Consider the following 20,342-nt stretch of genomic DNA (forward strand, 5'->3'; position numbering starts at 1 on the left):
AAATCAAATTTATACAGTCGTAAATAAATACATATTGCATAGTAACACTATGATATATCCCTGTCCAGTATGACTTTTACTGTTCAGTTAAACGAAACTTGAAAGGGTTCAGAAAATGTTTACAAAGATGTTGCCAGGGTTTGAGCTATAGGGAGTGGCTAAGTAAGCTGGGGCTGTTTTCCCTGGAGCATCGGAGGCTGAGGGGTGACCTTATTGAGGTTTATAAAATGATGAGGGGCATGGATAGGGTGAATAGACAAGGTCTTTTCCCTGGGGTGGGAGAGTCCAGAACTAGAGGTGAGAGGGGAAAAGACATAAAAAGGACCTGAGGGGCAACTTTGTCAGTCAAACGGTGGTGCATGTATGGAATGAGCTGCCAGAGGAAGTGGTGGAGGCTGGGACAATTGCAACATTTAAAAGGCATCTGGATGGGAATATGAATGGGAAGGGTATGGAGGGACGTGCTGGCACATCGGACTAGATCATTTTTGGCTATGTGCTCGGCATGCACCAGTTGCACATAGGGTCTCTGTGTGCTATACATCTGTATGACTCTCAATGCTGTCCAGGCGAGTCAGTGATGTTATAACAACAACACTGGACCAGCAATTCAGAGGCCCCAGGCAAATAATCTGGGCTCATGGGTTCAAATACCAGTAAAAACAAACATTGGGGAAATTAAATTTATTTTTTTAAAATCTGAATTGAAAACTAGTCTCAGTCATTGAGAGAATGAAACTTTTCTGAAAACCCATTTGATTCAATAACGCTCTTCAGGGAAGGAAACCCGCTAGCATTAACTTGGTGCTGCCTGCATATGATGGCTCACGTGCTTGACTTTTAAAATGCCCCCTAAAGTCTGGCAATCCTCTTGTCTGAAGGGCAGTTCGGGACGAAAACATTGTTGGCCTTGCCAAAAAAAAGCCCACATTCCATGAAGGAGTTTTTCTCGAATGTGACTTCACATCTGCGAATGGGTCACATCAGAACATCCAGACAAATAAGCACCAAAATGTCTGGTGCTGCAACAGTACAGCAGGTCAGCCAGCATCTGAGGAGCAGGAGGTTTGACGTTTTGGGCATAACCCCTTGATTAGGAATGTGGGGTGGGCCCAAAGGGACTGAGAGATAAATGGGAGGGAGGTGGGACTGGGGGAAGGGAGCTGAGAATGCTATGGGTAGATGAAAGCGGGGGAAGGTGGTGACAGGTCAGACAGGAGGGTGGAGCAGATAGATGGGAAGGCAGATGGACAGGTGGGACAGTTCAAAAGAACAGTCCCAAGTTCGAGGGTTGTATCTGGGATTGGGCGGTGGGGGGGGGGAAATGAGGAAACTGGTGAAATCAATATTGATCCTGTATGGTTGGAGGGTCCCAATGCAGAGGCATTCTTTCTCCAGGTATCAGGTGGCCTAGGACCCTGCAACCACATGGCATCAACATCGAGTTCACCAGTTTCCTCACATTCCCTCCCCCCTCCCACCCCAGCTCCAACCCTCCAACTCAGCACCACCCTCTTGAACTGTCCCACCTGTCCATCTTCCTTCCCACCAATCTGCTCCACCCTGTCGCCATCACCTCCCACCCAACCTGCATCTACCTTACCCCCAGCCCCATCCCACCTTCCTATTTATCTCTCAGCACCCTTTCCACCCCCCACCCCCTCCCCCTCCACAATTCCTGATGAAGGACACGAGAGGGACGCAGAGACAGCGATCTAGACCAATGCATCCAGCATATGCACCTTTGCTGAGTTCACCTCCTTTCACTTCACTTCTTACAAACCAGCAGTTTAATCCCAAAATGAGAAAAGAAATGGAATAGGAGGGGTGAGAAGAGAGGGTGCTGTACTCACAGAGGTTGGTGCAGTCTGGGGTAACACTCAATCTTCATTCAGAGAAAGAGAGAGAGCGCATCAGGAGCTCATGATCCAACTTCCGCATTCAGACAATGAGGGGATGCTCTGATTGGTAGGAGGTCCAGCCTTCCATCCGGTCCTCCAAGGCTCCCCATTGGTCATGCCTCCCCGTTTCGAGGGGAAGGGAGAGAGGTCACGTGGGCGTCACAAAGACCAGCGCGGCGCGTTGGACCAATGGGAAAGGCTGGAACGCCGCACGGGCGGGCGCTCCGTCCAATCAACGCGCGGCCTTTGTGACGACGGCGCTCCGTCGATTCACGTGACCGGTTGCTCCTGCACATGCGCCGTTGCGGTGGGGGGTTAAGGGGAGCTGATGTTCTGTTGGTCTGGAGGGTCCCTGTATCCAGGAAGAGGTGAGTGTGGCTCAGTCAATGAGCATCAGTCAGATCTTGCTGGAGCATGGGGGGAGGTGGGATATTAGGTACAGCAAGAGTTAAAGAGTGTGTGGGATGGAGATTTATAGCTTTTTTAGGTAATAAGTCCCTTTCTGAACAATACTGGGGGATGGGTGATATCAGAAACAGCAGAGTGAGAATTGAAGAAGTGTGTGTGTGTGTGTGTGTGTGTGTGTGGTGGAGATTTGCAACACTTTTTAAAGTTAAAAATCACACAACTCTAGGTTATAGGAGAAAATGAGATCTGCAGATCAGAGCTGAAAATGTGTTGCTGGAAAAGCTCAGCAGGTCAGGCAGCATCCAAGGAACAGGAGATTCGATGTTTCGGGCCAGAGCCTTTCTTCAGGGCTTATGCCTGAAACGTCGAATCTCCTGTTCCTCGGATGCTGCCTGACCTGCTGCGCTTTTCCAGCAATACCCTGCTCACCAGCATCTGCTGTCTTTTTTGCCTGGAGGTTTTACTAGCTACCTGATGAAGGTGCAGAGCTCTGAAAGCTCGAATTTCTAAACAAATCTAATGGACTACAACCTGGTGATGTGTGATTTTTTTTTTACCTTTGTACACCCCAGCCCAACACTGGTATCTGCATATTGTAACTTGATTGTTTTAGGGAAGTTCCACAGAAACTAGAATGATCTGTTCTGAATTCCTGTCATGTGCAGGCAGCAATGACTTTTGTAATCCCCTTTTCACAGGATATGAGAAGAGCAGCTTTGCAGGTAGAGCTTCCCAACTGAGTACCATGTAAAGGTCTGACAGAGCCCCTTGATTCGTGGGACAGGAGAGACGTCCCTCTTTCAGTCCAGAAGGGGCAAATTCTTTGAACGTTTTTGTCTGCTTCAGTAGGCTCTTAAAATATCGTCTTTACCTGAACCACAGGGGCACGTGCCTGAGCCAGTTTGCCCACTGTGGGGAAAGGAAGTCTCAGGAGGCATTCCACGCGCCATGGAGAAACCGTGGAAGTGTGGGGATTGCGGGAAAGGATTCCGCTCCCCCTCCAAGCTGGAGATCCACCGCCGTGTCCACACCGGGGAGAGGCCGTTCAGCTGCTCGGTGTGCGGGAAGGGCTTCAGCGACTCGTCCACCCTGCTGACCCACCAGCGGGTCCACACCGGGGAGCAGCCCTTCACCTGCTCGGTGTGCGGGAAGGGCTTCACCCGGCTGTCCATCCTGCTGACCCACCAGCGGCTCCACACCGGGGAGAGGCCGTTCGCCTGCTCCGAGTGCGGGAAGGGCTTCAGCGACTCGTCCACCCTGCTGCGGCACCAGCAGGTCCACACCGGGGAGAGGCCCTTCACCTGCTCCGTCTGCGGCAAGGGCTTCACCCAGTCGTCCACCCTGTTCTCACACCAGCGGGTCCACACCGGGGAGAGGCCGTTCAGCTGCTCCGTCTGCAGCAAGAGCTTTACCCGCTCGTCCACCCTGCTGACCCACCAGCGGATCCACACCGGCGAGGGGACCTTCACCTGCTCCGAGTGCGGGAAGGCCTTCACTAAGTTGTTGAAACTGAAGTCCCACCAGCGGGTCCACACCAGGAAGCGGCCCTTCACCTGCTCCGTCTGCGACAAGGGCTTCGCCCGCTCGTCCGACCTGCTAACCCACCAGCGGGTCCACACCGGGGATAGGCCGTTCAGCTGCTCGGTCTGCGGCAAGAGCTTTACCCGCTCGTCCGACCTGCTAACCCACCAGCGGGTCCACACCGGGGAGAGGCCGTTCAGCTGCTCGGTCTGCGGCAAGAGCTTTTCCCGCTCGTCCAACCTGCTGACCCACGAGCGGCCCTTCACCTGCTCCGTCTGCGGCAAGGGCTTCACCCGCTCGTCGCAACTGCTGCGGCACCAGCGGGTCCACACCGGGGAGCGGCCCTTCACCTGCTCGGTGTGCGGCAAGAGCTTTACCCGCTCGTCGCACCTGCTGACCCACCAGCGGGTCCACACTGGGGAGCGGCGCTTCACCTGCTCAGTCTGCGGCAAGGGCTTCCCTCACTCGTCCACCCTGCTGCAGCACCGGCAGGTCCACACCGGGGAGCGGCCCTTCACCTGCTCCGTCTGCGGCAAGGGCTTCCCTCACTCGTCCGACCTGCTGCGGCACCAGCAGGTCCACACCGGGGAGAGGCCGTTCAGCTGCTCGGTCTGCGGCAAGAGCTTTACCCGCTCGTCCGACCTGCTGGCCCACCAGCGGGTCCACACCGGGGAGAGGCCGTTCAGCTGCTCGGTCTGCGGCAAGAGCTTCACCCGCTCGTTCAACCTGCTGGCCCACCAGCGGGTCCACACTGGGTAGCGGCCCTTCACCTGCCTGGTCTGCGGCAAGGGCTTCCCCCATTCGTCCGGCCTCCAGATCCACCAGTGGGTCCACACGGGGGAACATCCTTCCGATAGACCAGAAGTGCACATAATACAGAGAAACTTCGATTATCCAGAATTAGATGAACCAGCACGGTGGCTCAGTGGTTAGCACTGCTACCTCACAGTACCAGGGACCCGGGTTTCATTCCTGCCTCAGGCGACAGACTGTGTGGAGTTTGCACATTCTCCCCGCGTCTGCGTGGGTTTCCTCCTAGTGCTCCGGTTCCGTCCCACAGTCCAAAGATGTACAGGTCAGGGTGAATTGGCCATGCTAAATTGCCCGTCGTGTTAGGTATATTAGTCAGAGGGAAATGGGTCTGGGTGGGTTACTCTTCGGAGGCTCAGTGTGGACTGGTTGGGCCTGTTTCCACACTGTAAGGGATCTAATCGTCAAGCGACTGAAATACACCCTGCATGTGTCCTTTGGATAATCGAAGTTCCTGTGTATTCCAAAAGTGGCCTAACCAACGTCCTGTCCAGACCCCAACCCCTATACTCAGTGCTCTGGCCAATAAAGTGATCTGCAGAATCTGCGGGACTTGCTTAATCCTGGAAGGTAAATCACGTGTTTCTCCTTCTCTTGCAGGTGGATCCAAGATTTCACTCTCTGTCCCATTGAGTCTCCAGTCAGGTCCTTCAGCTCAACTGGTCTCTCTCAGTATTTCTGACCCATGTGAGCCTCTACGCACCTCCCCCTTCACTTGCTCACACTTGATTTCCCTTACAGCAGCATTCCCTTCAGTTCCTTTCTCCCTGACATCTGTATCCAGCTTCTCCTTAAATGCCGTCCACCTCGACCTGCTACTGTGGGGGTCATTCCCGCTGCAGACAGAGGTCTCTCCTTTGTAACCTCTTCAAAAGATTTACCACTGACTTCCCCCTTCAGTCTTTTCTATTTCTGGGTCTCCCCGCTGTTGCGAAACTTGGAATGGTTCAGAAAAGATTTACAAGGATGTTGCCAGGGTTGGAGGATCTGAGCTACAGGGAGAGGCTGAACAGGCTGGGGCTGTTTTCCCTGGAGCGTCGGAGGCTGAGGGATGACCTTATAGAGGTTTACAAAATTATGACCGGCATGGATAGGATAAATAGGCAAAGTCTTTTCCCTGGGGTTGGGGAATCCAGAACTAGAGGGCATAGGTTTAGGGTGAGAGGGGAAGATATAAAAGAGACCTACAGGGCAACTTTTTCATACAGAAGGTGGTGTGTGTATGGAATGAGCTGCCAGAGGAAGTGGTGGAGGCTGGTACAATTACAACATTTAAGAGGCATTTGGATGGGTATATGAATAGGAAGGGTTTGGAGGGATATGGGCCGGGTGCTGGCAGGTGGGACTAGTTTGGGTTGGGATATTTGGTCGGTATGGACGGGTTAGACCGAAGGGTCTGTTTCCGTGCTGTACATCTCTTGACAAAGCCTTGTCTGAGGGTGAAATGTTGTCATTCCCGTTGATGTGGGTGGTCCCCTGTCTGTTGTCCTTTTTGTTTCCTTTCTCGGAAAGGACGTCGCGGACATGGGCAGCGTTCCCGAGCCCCGCTCCGGAACGGGCTGTTCCGTCCTCTTCCAGGCCCCGGGGTGGGGGGAAGGGGCAGCTTGAGTGCAGTGGGAGAGTGGGCCGTTCACCGGGAGGGTGCCAATGGGACGGGAGAGCGGTACCGGTAATGGGGCGAGGGGGAGATGCCTCAGACCGCCAGAAACACTGGGGCAGCTGCTCGCGTGCTCCTTTTGGATCTCACAGCACAGGGAGGCCATTCATCTGATTACCTCCCCGTCTCTGTCTCTCTGGCTCTCTCTGTCTGTGTCTCTGCGTCTGCCTCTGCGTCTGTCTGTCTCTCTGAGGTGACAGCGGATTCCAGCATATTGCTGCTTGCTGGGTAAACCTGTTTTTCCTCTGTTTTCCCCCTCTCTCTCCTGCTCAAACCCCTGACCTTCAGGCCGCCCCTGACCCTGTCACTATCAGTGAATAGGGAACAGCTTTTCTTCCTCCACCTTATCTGAACCTATCACAATCTTCCCCACTTTCACCAGTTGTATCTGTGTGTGACCCTCTCTTTCTGTGTCTCTTTCTCTCCTAAGCCCCCTCCCTCACCACATCCCATTTACCCACCCCCCCCTGTCATGCTCCCACTTTCAAACGGTCTCGTTGTGTTTTCACTGCCTCTTCCCCATCGTTTCCGTCAAGCACCTCATCTCACGCTTAGAACCCCTGCAGTGTAGGAGCAGGCCCTTCAGCCCATCCAACCCACACCAACCCTCCCTCACCCAGACCTCTGCCCGTAACCCTGCAATTCCCATTGGCTAACCCACCTAGCCTACACATCCCTGGGCACTATGGGTAATTTAGCACGGCCAATGCCCCCTAACCTGCACAGCCCTAGGCACTATGGGTAATTTAGCACGGCCAATGCCCCCTAACCTGCACATCCCCAAACACTATGTAATTTAGCACGGCCAGTCCACCCAAACCTGCACATTCCCTGGATACTATAGGACAATTTAGCATGGCCAATCCACCCTCACCTACACAACCCTGGACACTATGGGTAGTTTAGCCTGACCAATCCACCCAAACCTGCACATCCCTGGATACTATAGGACAATTTAGCCTGGCCAATCCTACACTAAGGGTGGATTGGCCATGCTAAATTACCCATAGTACCCAGGGATGTGTAGGTTAGGGTCGATTGGCCATGCTAAATTACCCAATCCTACACATCCCTGGGTACTGTTAGGATAAAATAGGTCAAGGGAGGGTGGAGCTATAGCTGCTGTTTGGGGAATTGAAACTGTAGCTGTAGCTGCTACTTGGGAAATCGAAACTGTTGCTTACGTGGCCAGCTCAGCTGCCAACGCCCAAATGAGCTCAATAACAGGAAACGCCTAGCAAACGCGAAATGTCCTAATAAGGCAATGCTTAGTAGCTCTGCGAAGCTCTGCTTAGCAAAGAGTATATCAGGAGCAGATTTGGGAGGGGAAGGCAGAACGCGCCTTCTCCAGTGAATGCATGGTGATTCACTGTATCAGCTACGATTCTGCAATAAAGCCTGCTTGTGCCAAACAATTGAGCATCTGTTGTCTCTCCTCCTAAAACGAACATGCAAGGACAAATTCCGTCCTAACATTTGGTGACTCCCAACACGGGGAGGAAAGAGATAACAGTTGGCAGACCGGTTAGCAGACAACCTTCGGCGCCGAATCTTATTAAGGTATGGAAGTGCCTGTTACATCTAAAACTTCCAGTAGTTAATTTTTGAGTTAGTTCTTGTCTGCTTTCTGATCCTCACCAACCCAAATTGATTTAACCGGGCCACAGAGGCACAGAATCTTGGCTGGTAAGTCATTTTTTTTTAATCTAAAGTAGTGTAAAACTTGGAAGTAATGAGAGCCTTTGACATTAAAATTCTCCACGTATTTTTAAAATTCTCCTGCGTGGAGGGGTGGGGGTATCACGTGGAACTTGGAATTAATAAACGCAGGAGACGTGTGGAACTCGGTGGTAACGAGGACCCCGTAGCACAGACTTTAAAATTCCTAGAAGTGAGGGGCATTGGGTAAGGAGAGAGACAGAGGACAGGGGACAGAGACAGACAGAAACAGAGATACAGAGAGACCGACACAGGAAGAGAGTGAGAGAGAAAGAGGGAGATAGATAAAGAGAGACAGAAGGTAATAAAGACAAAGGGGAGAGAAACAGAGAAAAGGGAAGAGAAAGCAAGAGAGAAGGATAGAGAAAAAGGATTGCGAGAAATAAGGGTTAGGGGTAAGGAGACTCGCAGCAGCCAGCGAAGAGAGAGAGAGCGAGCCGATCTGTCCCAGCAGCCTTAAGAGAGAGAGAGAGAGTGAAAAGAGCTGTACAACTGACAAGGTTTAACCCTTTGATTTGGTTTGAATGCACATTTTTTTTTGTTGGTGATTGAATGTGTAAGTTTTATTCCCTGGAGCTTGAGTTCCAGGACTGTTTTAAATGTGATTTTTATGGAAACTTAACATGATTTTTTTTTAAGGTTGATGACTTCTGTTCTTTTAAAAGTCATGACTGCCTTACTATCCGATTCTAACTAATCTCTTTTATCTTTACATAAAAGCAATGTATGGAGGACAGTTGAAGTTTCAGTTCAACAGTAGGTTGTCGTAAAAACGAAAACTTCCATGGTTATTATCTGTGACCTTGGATTCGGCCATTGTTCATGCATTAGAAGTTTTTTTTTAACTTGAATTGGCAAATTCTTGTAAGACAGCTCTGATTATTTTACGACCTATAGTATTGTAATTGAGTAATGATTGGTCAGGAGTACTTAAGAAAACTAATTTTGGATCTAAATTAGGGGACTAAAACTGGGTGATTACAGTGAATTTCAAAATTGGGAACTGTATGAATTTTACATTTTAAATATTGAATACTGAATAAATGGACGTAAATATATAAATATGTTTACAAGTTAGGAACAGGCTTTAAAGTTAGTCAAGCATGAATTGATAAATTGGTGTTTGAAGTTATGGGAAGCTAGGAACATTGCAATATTTCTTAAAAGAAAGAAAAAGGGAAGAACGTAACGACTTGTCCCCTTCGGGAAGTACCAATAGGGGACAAGGAGATTGGGTTTGTGTGTGTCCCCCTCACCAGTGGGGAGGTCGGAACATCTAAAAGGAAATGACGGTCCTGGTTGAGAATCCGATAGGATTGTCAGAACAAATTGATCTATTTTTGAGGCCCAGTCTGTATATGTGGGCTGAGTTAATGCCTATTTTGAATATACTATTTACTGGGGAAGAAAGGGGACTTATATGGGGATGCTGGACAGGGAAAGATACAGAAGATAGAAGGGTGGAGTGGGAAAAAACCATTAGATGAATTGTTAGGAGAGGCACAGAAAGTGTTTGTAAAGAGAGAGGACGAGAGACAGAAGCAGAAGGCGAAAATGACGGTCGCTGCGGTTGATGAGGTAATTAGGAGAAGAATGGAACCAAGAGTGAGCAACCGGAGCAGCGGGTGACAGCATGTAGGGCAGAGAGGAAAGGGGATAGGGAGAGACAAGGAGGAGCATTTGGTAGAGGGTTTGAGCGACAGGGACAGAGATGAAGGTCTCCACAGGCAGGATGCCATTATTGTGGAAAGATAGGGCATTTTAGGCGGGAGTGTCCTGATCTATAAAGGGAAAAGAAAGAGCCATTCCGCTTATGATTTTGATAACGACGGGGAGGGGGACAACAACTGGCATCATTTCTGAGCAGTCAGGGGTTAACAACCCAGTCATAGATTGGCTGAATAGTACATTCGGTAGATGGGGAACTGTGCTGGGACAGCTGGCCCTTGGTTTATGCATCTCTGTTGCTATCTTTATTACCTGTGGTGGTTGTTGTATACCATGTATCAGGACGCTTGTGACATGACCGATTGACCGTGCCCTGACGGGAAAGGATGGCCCCCACCCGCATACCAGGCAGCGGTGCTGGTGGAGCCTGTGATGGGGGCACCCCAAGGAAAGATTACAGGATCGAAACCAGAGGGAATGGAGGAGCTATGCCTGAGAGAGAAACGCGGGACAATATATGATTTTGCTTTATAACTGTGTCACTCATTTCTAATCCTTCTCCTTTAGGGCCTCAGAATGTGAGAGCTGTGGTCCAAGGACCCCCTAGTTATATATTTTTCCTGTTTAAATTTGCAACAGATAAATTTGTGCTTTTATGCTGCAGTTAGAGATTGTGAAGTGCTATATGCCTCAAGACTCAAGAAACTATTGTTCACCCAAGAGATTCCTAGCCATCATCTGGTATTCCTAAATGGCTTCGATTGGTCTCGAAAGCCACTGATCACAGTAATAAGCCAGTTGCCACTGCCCGTGTCCATCCTTAACGTCTGTGAAATGGATGTGGGTTTTTGTTGGTCAGTGAAGATGACTGGTTAGCCAGTGACGGGTAAGATTCCTCGAGCGAGGAACAACCTAAGACAGGCACAGTCGTGCATTGGCCTTCAGAATAGTGGCCTGTGGTCATGTGGTTTTAGCAGATCCCTGGCCTTTGCATCCGTGTCGGGAATCTGATTAAGTTTCTGGCTTGCAAAGCAGCTTGATAGAAGGAAAATCGTGCACTCAGTACATTGTATTCGCTGTATTTTTGACAAATGAAAATGCCAGTTTTATGGCAGCTTCCAGAACCGACTTAACAACAAACCTTTGGGAAGGAAGGAGAGCTCATTGAATCCTATTACAAAAGATTTGACACGATGTCAGTAGTTTAAAATTATTTTAGGATGTCATGATATAATACGACCAATTTTAATGAGTAGTTGTACAATTAGGTGTTCTTTGGACAAGAGACCTTCATTCTGCAGGCATCCTAACTCATCCACTTTGTGTTTTCCCTGGTTCTCTTCCTTTTGTTATCATGCTCAGTTTCACTGGGTTTTTTTTATCGTTGTGTTAGTTTTGAGATACCTTTTTGTAGTTGTTTTCTTTAAAAGAAATAACCTAGAATTGCCTACTAATTGTTAATTTTCGCTTGTTGCTTGTTTTGTTGCAGTATGCTGCTTAGGGACCCCTTCACCCTGAACTAATGTGTCCCTAGAACCGGTCGGCCTAGTTGAGATAACGTGTTCGGAGAAGCCAAAGGGACGTTTGGGGGGCGTCCGCCGACACACCCGGCCCCGGTTGCTGCGCGACATTGCGTTTGTAGCGGTATGGGTTGATGTGGCCTCAGTAGAGGCCAAGGGAGGGAATGTTGGGATGGAAATCTAATAAGCCTAGGGAGGGTAGAGTTGTAGTTACTGCTTGGGGAATCGGGGGCCGCTGCGGAGCGGTTGTTTGGACTGCTGACCGAAACTGCCTGTACAGCTGGACTGTTGTTTACCAGACTGGAACTGTCTCGTAGACAGCTACCAAGGTCAGGCAACACTATGGCCGGCTCTTTTCAGCGTAGCTGCCGAGGCCATAACAGGTGGCTGAGCTGTTGTTTACCAGACTGGAACCGTCTCGTGGATATTTGCCAAGGCCGAATAAGCTCTGTCACAGGAGACGCTTTGTGTGCGAGAGATCACGTGTGCGAGTAGTTACGTAGCTTAGCAAAAAATATATCAAGTGTGGATTTCTGGGGGAAAAACAGAATGTGCACCTTCTCCAGTGAAAGCATGTATTTCACTGTAATCAGCTACGATTCTGCGAAATAAAGAACTTGCTTGTGCCAACTAATTGAGAGTCTGTGGTCTCTCCTCTAAATGACCACGCAAGGACAAATTTCTGTCCTAACAATATGAACAGGGCTGTATGTCAAAGGACAGCATTATTTTATCCTCTTCTACCTTGTGTGTTTGGTGTTCAGGAATTCTTGGGTGGAGTGAATGGAGTGGCGTGAATCTTCTACTCAGTGTTTTAGTCTTCACTGGAGTTCTTTGACTAGTCTGTATAGTGGTGTTCCAGGTAGTGAGACTGTGGGCCTGAGGGGGGCTCCTGGTTTGAAGAGGAGAACAACAAAGTGCCATTCCAAGATGTCACAGTAGAGCGAACAGTTAAGGGGAACTTCAAACTAGCGTCTACAGGAAACAATACACACGGACCAAATATGTAACTACAGAAGCAATCATCCCAACACCCACAAACGAAGCTGCATCAGGAGATTAATTCAACAAGCCACCACACATTGCAGCACAGAGGAGCTGCGATGGGCAGAAGAGAAATACGTATACGTACTCGAGAAGAACAGGTAGCAATAAACCCAGTGCGCCATTTTCTCATTGATGTTTCCAAGCTGACCCTCAAATTTGGTTTGTCCCTGCATTCTTTCCTGGTTGTCCTTTGTGGGTTTTGAAAACTTTCCCAATCCTCTGACTGAGGATAAGAGTTGGGAAGTTATGTTGTGGCTGATAGGACATTGGGTAGACCACTTGGAATATTGTGTGTAATTCTGGTCTCGCTCCTATCAGAATGATGTTGTGAAACTTGAAAGGGTTCAGAACACATTTAAAACGATGTTGTCAGGGTTTGAGCTGAATGGGCTGGGCTGTTTTTCCTTGTGCACCAGAGGCTGAGGGGTGACTGAGAGTCATTAATAAAATCTTGAGAGGCATGGATAGGGTAAATAGACATTTCCCTGGGTAAGAGAGTCCAGAACCAAAGGGCAAAAGGTTTAGAGTGGAGGAGGGCAAGATTTGAAAGGGTCTTGAGGAGTAACCTTTTCATGCAGAGAGTGGTGTGTGGAAGGAATGAGCTGCCAGAGGAAGTGGTGGTTGTTGATTCAGCTATGACATTTAAAAGGCATCTGGAAAGGTTTAGAGGGATACGGGTAAGTGCTGGCAAATGGGACTAGATTAGGCTAGGATATCTGGATGGCCCGAAGGGGCTGTTCTGTGCTGTAAATCTGACTCTGGCTTGCCACGAACATTTGCCATGTCCATATGTTTAGTTTCTCTCGGTTTGTCTGAGCCGCTTGTGACATTCCCCACCAATCCCAAAGCTTGTGGTCCGTACCGACCAATCGGAGAGAGATATTGCAGAGGGTGGGACAACACGACACGCAAACGCGGCCGCTATTGGTCAGATGGAGTAACGTGCGCTCTGATTGGAGGAGGCGCGGATGACGCGCGTCACTGAAGGAGACGGAAAGGAGAAGAAAAACAAAGATGGCGGCGCGAGGCTGCGGTTTCTGACGGAGGGAGGGGGGCAGACAGGCATCGTTTACCTCAGAAAATACCTTTAAAACACATTTCACATTAAAGTCGGAACTTTTCAAACAAGAGGTGACGGTTACCGGGTGAACGGGAAAACAAATTAAAACTGTCGGCGGTGGAGGAGAGAGAGCCGGCGCCCGCGGCTTCTTCGGCGGCGGCCGGAGCCCAGGAGCTCAACAACCCCCCGGAGCTGGAGGAAGGTCCGAGCTCCAAGAAGCGGGGGGTCCGGCTGGAGGCTGGATTTACTCAAGGCTTGTATCTATTAACTTATTTAAATGGTACCTATTGTACGGGGGTATGGTTTACATTAAAACCGGAGGATCATGTCAGAGTGTTTGTTTATATTGAGCAGTTGTAGTTGGTAAAATACACTCCCTGGAGGAACACCTTCTATGATGCTGCATTTCTTACCTTCTGCCCTTCCCCCATTTGTTATCTCTCATCTCAACTTTACATTTTATTTGGTCAAATTTAATATCACATTAATCAGCCTTGGTATTCATTGTGTGTTATTAATTTGTTGGATTATTGTAAGAAAAAATTAATGTGTTATGTCATTTCTGATGTCAGAGTTTGACATTGAATGTGCAGATGTGAATATCAGTAAGTTGTGAAAATAAATCAAGAACTTGTGGTTCTAACAAAAAAAAAGCAGTTCACTGATATTCATGGCATTGTCTCATTTGAGGATGATTTGAGTCTGACCAACAAACCATTTCATGTAGTCACCCAATTTAGTTAAAATTTTCTTTAACTTAATTAAATAAAATAACTCTGGCAGGCTAAGATTTGTACAATTTGTTTATAAGATTTATTGATACGTCCATTGCTCTTGATGTGGTGGTCTCTGCCACATTGGGGAGACGGAACACCAACTTGTAGAACATTTCAGGGTACAGCTCTGGAATGCCAAAACTAAATGACCTCACCACCTTGTGGCCGAATGCTTTAACTCCCCCTCCCAATCTGTCAAGAACATGCAAGTACTCTGCTGCCACCCCCTCCAAGCTCTAGCTACCTAACGCTTGTAGGAAGAACACCTCGTCTTCTGCCTTGGGACCCACTAACTACATAGGATCAATGTAGATTTCTGGTCAAAGCACAGCAGGCCAGGCAGCATCTCAGGAATAGAGAATTCGACGTTTCGAGCATAAGCCTTATGCTCGAAACGTCGAATTCTCTATTCCTGAGATGCTGCCTGGCCTGCTGTGCTTTGACCAGCAACACATTTTCAGCTGTGATCTCCAGCATCTGCAGACCTCATTTTTTACTCAATGTAGATTTCACCAGTTTCCTTATTTCCCCTCCCCTCCACCCACCTCCACACCACACACCTTGTCCCAGATCCAGAGTTGAAAAATGTGGTGCTGGAAAAATGCTTAGAGGCCATACCTCTAGGAATTCCCTGGCTGTTCTCTGGCATGGACTCATCCACAGATTCTATCAACAAACACATTAACCTGGACCCAATATACCGGCCACTGCAGCGGACAGTTGGAACTGACAACCAGAAGCGGCAGAGACAAACCACTATAAATGCCAGAGGAAACATCACAGACGCGCTTCACAAGAGGCTCCTAAGCATTGAGGATGTCACCTAGACGGGGGATGAAACGTCTGCAACAAAAATTCAGCTCGGCGTACAGAACCACAACAACAAGCACCCGAGCTACAAATCTTCTCACAAACTTTGAATTGAGCATAGGAGTTGGGACATCCTGTTGCAACTGTCACACATGCCACACAATACAAGGCGTGGTCCTTCTCTGACTTACCATCCCTTTGAGTATTAGGGGGAAGACATCCCTTTAATTGTAACATTTAGGAAAGATGCCTTACTTCAACAAAAATGTGCTGTGCTCACAGATGTTTGGACAGAGGAAGGGATGAAGCTCAATCTTCATTCAGAAAAAGAGGGGAGCAGCAGTAGCTTTAGAAGCTCATGGTTTAACTTGTGCATTCAGACAATAGGGGGGCTCTTCTGGGCAAAATCTGGGAGTGAAGCAATGTCTTCCCCCTTTCCATTCCTTATCCTGGGAGGGAGAGAGAAGGGGGGAAGCACTGTTCACTTGCAACAACGGGAGGCAGAGAGTATGAATCCAAGCAGGGAGCAGACTCTGCAAAAGTCAGTTTCAGTCGGCTTCTTCTAGAATATTGTGTGCAATTCTGGTCTCCCTCCTATAGGTAGGATGTTGTGAAACTTGAAAGGATTCAGAAAAGATTCACAAGGCTGTTGCCAGGGTAAATGGGTTTGAACCACAAGGAGAGGCTGAATAAGGTGGGGCTGTTTTCCATAGAGCATCGCAGGCTGAGTGTGTGTTTTTTAAAGAGGTTTATAAAAACTTGAGGGGTGTGGATGGGGTGAATAGACAAGGTCTTTTCCCTGGGATAGGGGGAGTGCAGAACTAGAGGGCATAGGTTTAGGGCAAGACGAGAAAAATTTAAAAAGGACCTTGCAGTCAACCTTTTTTTGCACAGGGTGATACGTGTATGGAATGAGCTGCCAGAGGAAGTGGTGGAGGCATCTGGATGGGTATGTGAAGAGGAAGGGTTTAGAGGGATATGGACTAAGTGATGGCAAATGGAACTAGACTAATTTTGGATATCCGGTCGGCATGGACAAGTTCGATTGAAGGATCTGTTTCTGTGTTTTATGTCTCTGACTCTATGACTGGTGAAAAGCGTTGGCATTCGTCAAAACATTTATGCAACAGAAAATTATAAGAGGGTAAAGATAAGCCTCACGTCACTGATCCATGAATCCTGGTGTAATATGGATGTATTCCCAGTAATAGAGTCAGTATGGTATGGAAGGAGTCCAAAAGACGGCTTCTTTTACAAAAAGTCACACTTAAAACTTAAATCTGAGTCTTCTGGAAATGTAAGACAACCGTGTGTTAATATAAGACAGATAAGTCTGGGGTATATGTTACATATTTGATGGAATGTTTATGGCTCTAAAAGCCTGATTTGCAGTTGTTTCAGGGCTCATAATATTGTATATCTTCACTTTTCGAAAGTTCACTTTACACTACTTCACTTTTACAAAAGACCGACATTAATACCTGTTCTCACAAACCGAAAGAAATCCGAAGAGGATTGTCGCTTTTACAAAGAAAGGCATAATATAAATTAATTCATGGTAATTGCTTCTTCGCTTTAGGCCATTTCGGCTTATGAAAGGAACACTCTACTTTCAAATAGTGAGTGAAAGCTGTATCAATACAATACAGCACAATCACAGGCCCTTCTCACTTGGTTTAGGCATACACACACCCTCAAGCCTGTGCTAATTCTTAATCCTTACTTATTTATTGCCCATGTGTGGTTTCTATTCCTCTGTTCACCTCCCCTTCATGTGTCTATCAAGATACACCTTAAACGTTGTTAAGGTGCCTGCTTCCACTGCCTCCACTGGCAGTGGGTTTCAGAAACCCATCATCCCTCTGTGTAAATTCCCCAGCCCCACCACTTCTCCCCCAAACAGTCCCCCTCTCACCTTGAACCTGTGCCCTCTTTTAGTTGACCTTTCCACTTTGGAGGGAAAAAACCGCCTCTGACTATCATAGAATCCCTGCAGCATGGAAACAGACCATTCAGCCCAACAAGTCAACACCAGTCCTCTGAAGATTAACACATAGAGAGCCGTTCCCTTACCCCTGTTATCTACATTTACTCCTGACTAATGCACCAAACTTACACATCCCTGAACATTGGGGCAATTTACACACAGACAATCCAACTTAACCTGCCTCTCCCTGGACACGATGGGTAATTTAGCATCGCTAATCCACCCTAATCTATACATGTTTGGATTGTAGGAGGAAGCCGGAAAACCCAGAGGAAGCCCACACAGACACGGGAGGTTGGGTGCAGGGACAATGTGCCAACTCCACACAGATAGTTGTCTGAGACTAAAATCGAACGCAGGTCCCTGGCAGTCAGTGCGAACCACTGAGCTACCCTGCCACCCCTGTCCAGCCAACCTGTGTGTCTCATCATTTTGTTGAGGTCTCCTCTCAGCCACTGTTTTTCCAAAGAAAACAATCCAGGTTTATGCCTCCTCTGCTCGTAACGAGAGCCCTCCAGACTAGGCAATGTCCTGGTGAACCTTGTCTGTACCTCCTGCCAGAGCATCCACATCCTTCCAGTAGCACAGTGACCAGAACTGCACACAATATTCCGAATGTGGCCTGAATAAACAGCTGTAACGTAACTCTTACACTCAAGGAAGCGTGCTGTGTACCTTCTTGACCACCGTGCCCACCTGCATTCCCACTTCCACGGATCCAAATGCCCAGATCCCTCTGTATGCCAGTGCTCCTATGTGTTCTGCCATTTATCATACCAATTCTTATATTTCCTTCGTCTCTATTGACCTTCACCTTAACTGTCTTTCTCTCCATCTCTTTTATCCCCCCTCCTCACATCAGCATATCATAAGGCCATAGGAGCAGAAATTAGGCCATTCAGCCCATTGAGTCTGCTTCGCCATTCAATCATGGCTGATACGTTTCTCAACCCCATTCTTCCCGTAATCCTTGATCCCCTTGATACTCAAGAACCTATCTATCTCAGTCTTAAATATACTCAGTAACTTGGCCTCTGCAGCCTTCTGTGGTGGTGAATTCCACAGATTCACCACACTGGCTGAAGAAGTTTCTCTCCCCTCTGTTCTAAAATGTCTTCCCTTGAAGTGAAAGCTGAGCCCTCAGGTTCTAGTCTCTCCTACCAATGGAAATATCTTCTCAACATCCATGCTGTTCATTATTCTGTAGGTTTCAATTAGATCCCCTCTCATCCTTCTGAACTCCATGAAGTATAAACCTAGAGTCCTCTAATGTTCTTCATATGTTAAATTTTTCATTCCTGGACCATTCTTGTGAACCTCCTCTGAACATGTTCCAGGGCCACTACATCCTTCCTGCAATATGGGGCCTAAATCTACCTACAGTACTTCAATTGTGGCCTGACCAGAGCCTTACAGAGCCTCAGAAGTACATCCCTGCTTTTATATTCAAGTCTGATCAAAATAAATGCCTTCATTGCATTTGCCTTCCTAACCACTGACTCAACCTGAGAGAGAATCCTGGAGTAGAACTCCATAGTCTCTTTGCACATCAGATTTCTGAATTTTCTCCCCATAATCCTTCTGTTCCAGAGTAGCAGCAGGGATTTCCAGACACCTCGATTGTTTTCAGGGATACCAAAAGATCTTGGGAATTGCCAGTATCTCAGGAGGAGGCAGAGGGGAATGTGGTGTGGTCCTTTAAACTGCAGAACTTTCCAAATTCCATGAGTCAGCAGGAACTCTTTTTGGACCAAGAATCAAAAGAGCCACTAAGAAACTACTGCATCAGAAGACCTCAGAGGCAGAAATTAGGCCATTCAGCCCCATCATGGTTGAGTAATATATCAGCCCAATTCTCGGAGCAAACTCAATGGGCTGAATGGCCTAATTTCTGCCAGTTAACCATCCCTGAGAAGAAGGACGCAAAACAACAAGCTGTTTCCTGGGACAGATGAGCTAAGTGTTTAATAACGTCATGACTAAAAGACAATTTAAGTTTGTCTGTAAAAGGAAAGCCCTGATGTAAAAGGGTTTTTTGCAGGAAAGGCTGCATCAAACAAAGCACTAAACCTCGAGGATAAGAAGGTAAGCTACAGACCGGAGAACTCCAGAAATGTGGCGAGGTGGTGGTAGAATCGAAAGAAGCATCACATCACAAATTTGAAAGCCAGGAATCTCCACCAGAATTTAACTCCAGAAAGATGCAGCAGCAGTACTTGGAAGAACAACACTGCAGTGAATCCCTGAACACTTCCAGAGATAGATACTGTCGGTGGAAACTCAGTTAAATTCTGCCATCGATTGGGTGATAGCCAAGTTGTGAGTGAGGTTGAACTTGGTTACTTGAGGAGTTTTATTTTTGGTTGCTACATACAATAAAGTGTAAATGACTGTTTCAGCAGTTTATTGTGTGCAGTTTCTGAGTTAAGAGCCAAATTAAGGCGATTCACCCACAACCACAGTGAGAGGCTGGGATTCATGTTGACTCCATTGCATTCAGCAGTACATCACGTCAATACCCTTATAAAGCGAAGGCTGACAGCACCACCTTTCTCAAACAGAAACACCCAGAGGAGCGTGTCACCCAATAATCTGTAAAATTAGCATGAAAAGTGGTGTAACTTGTTCTAGTGATAAGAGTAAATCCCCAACACTTTAAACTCAACAATCAGCAATTTATTTATCCAACTCTCGTGGTGAACAAATGAACAAAACTATTAACAAACTGTTAACAGGCCAGGAGCAGATGGGTGGCACGGGTTTAGTTGGGGATCATGGACTGGCTGGTTTGAAGGATCTGTTCCAGGCTGCATGACTCCATAGCACTGAATGAATGGGGATCCATCCCAAAGATGATAAAGGTTTCGAGCACCATCTTAGGCAAATGTGTGGACTCAGTCAGCCAGCCAGTTCTCTCCAGGAGATTGTCTCTCAAGAAAGGAAGTGGTTTCCTGTCCCATCAGCCAGATTATCCAGTTTGGATTAGGTCCTATATTTCCAACAAAATAGGTAGACAGGGCAGTGTCTATAACAAATATGTTATTAAACTTGGAAGAGTGCTGAAGACATATACAAGGATGTTGCCAGGACTTAAGGGTCTGTGTAAAAGGGAGAGGTTAGACAAGCTAAGATATTTTTATTTAGAGCATTAGAGACTGAGAGAGGCCCTTAGAGAAGTGAAGAGATCGTGAGACGCATGGAGTGGGTGAATGCACTCACCTTTACCCCGGGTTGGGGAAGTGAGGGCTAGAGGGCATCAGTTTAAGGTTAGAGGAAAAAGAATAAAAGGGAATGTGAGGGGCAACTTTTGTTTTTACACAGACGGTGGTACACATATGGAATGAGATGCCAGCGGAAGTGGTTGAGGTGGGTACATTAACAACATTTAAAAGGCATTTGGACAAATACGTGGATTGGAAAGGTATGAAAGGAAATGGGCCAAGTGCAGGGAAATGGGC

The 20,342-nt window shown here is 47.7% G+C and overlaps 1 protein-coding gene across 1 annotated transcript; it reads left to right on the forward strand.

Moving 5' to 3' along the window:
- Nucleotides 1-2,206: 2,206 nt before the first annotated feature.
- LOC132812362 (gastrula zinc finger protein XlCGF7.1-like) lies at nucleotides 2,207-11,207 on the forward strand. Its single transcript, XM_060822929.1, has 3 exons — nucleotides 2,207-2,269; nucleotides 3,008-4,084; nucleotides 11,174-11,207. The coding sequence occupies exons 2-3, from the start codon at nucleotides 3,258-3,260 to the stop codon at nucleotides 11,205-11,207; spliced, it is 861 nt and encodes a 286-aa protein (XP_060678912.1). The 5' UTR covers nucleotides 2,207-2,269; nucleotides 3,008-3,257.
- The last annotated feature ends 9,135 nt before the right edge of the window (nucleotides 11,208-20,342 follow it).

Source organism: Hemiscyllium ocellatum, unplaced genomic scaffold (assembly GCF_020745735.1).
Source record: "Hemiscyllium ocellatum isolate sHemOce1 unplaced genomic scaffold, sHemOce1.pat.X.cur. scaffold_268_pat_ctg1, whole genome shotgun sequence".
NCBI lineage: Eukaryota > Metazoa > Chordata > Chondrichthyes > Orectolobiformes > Hemiscylliidae > Hemiscyllium > Hemiscyllium ocellatum.

What these genes read in the sequence shown, in the direction of transcription:
- LOC132812362 (XM_060822929.1), top strand. Translation starts at nt 3,258, where the DNA reads ATGGAGAAACCGTGGAAGTGTGGGGATTGCGGGAAAGGATTCCGCTCC. An exon ending in TCCAACCTGCTGACCCACGA is followed by an intron (nt 4,085 to 11,173) that starts GCGGCCCTTCAC and finishes GTTTTGTTGCAG; the next exon opens with TATGCTGCTTAGGGACCCCT.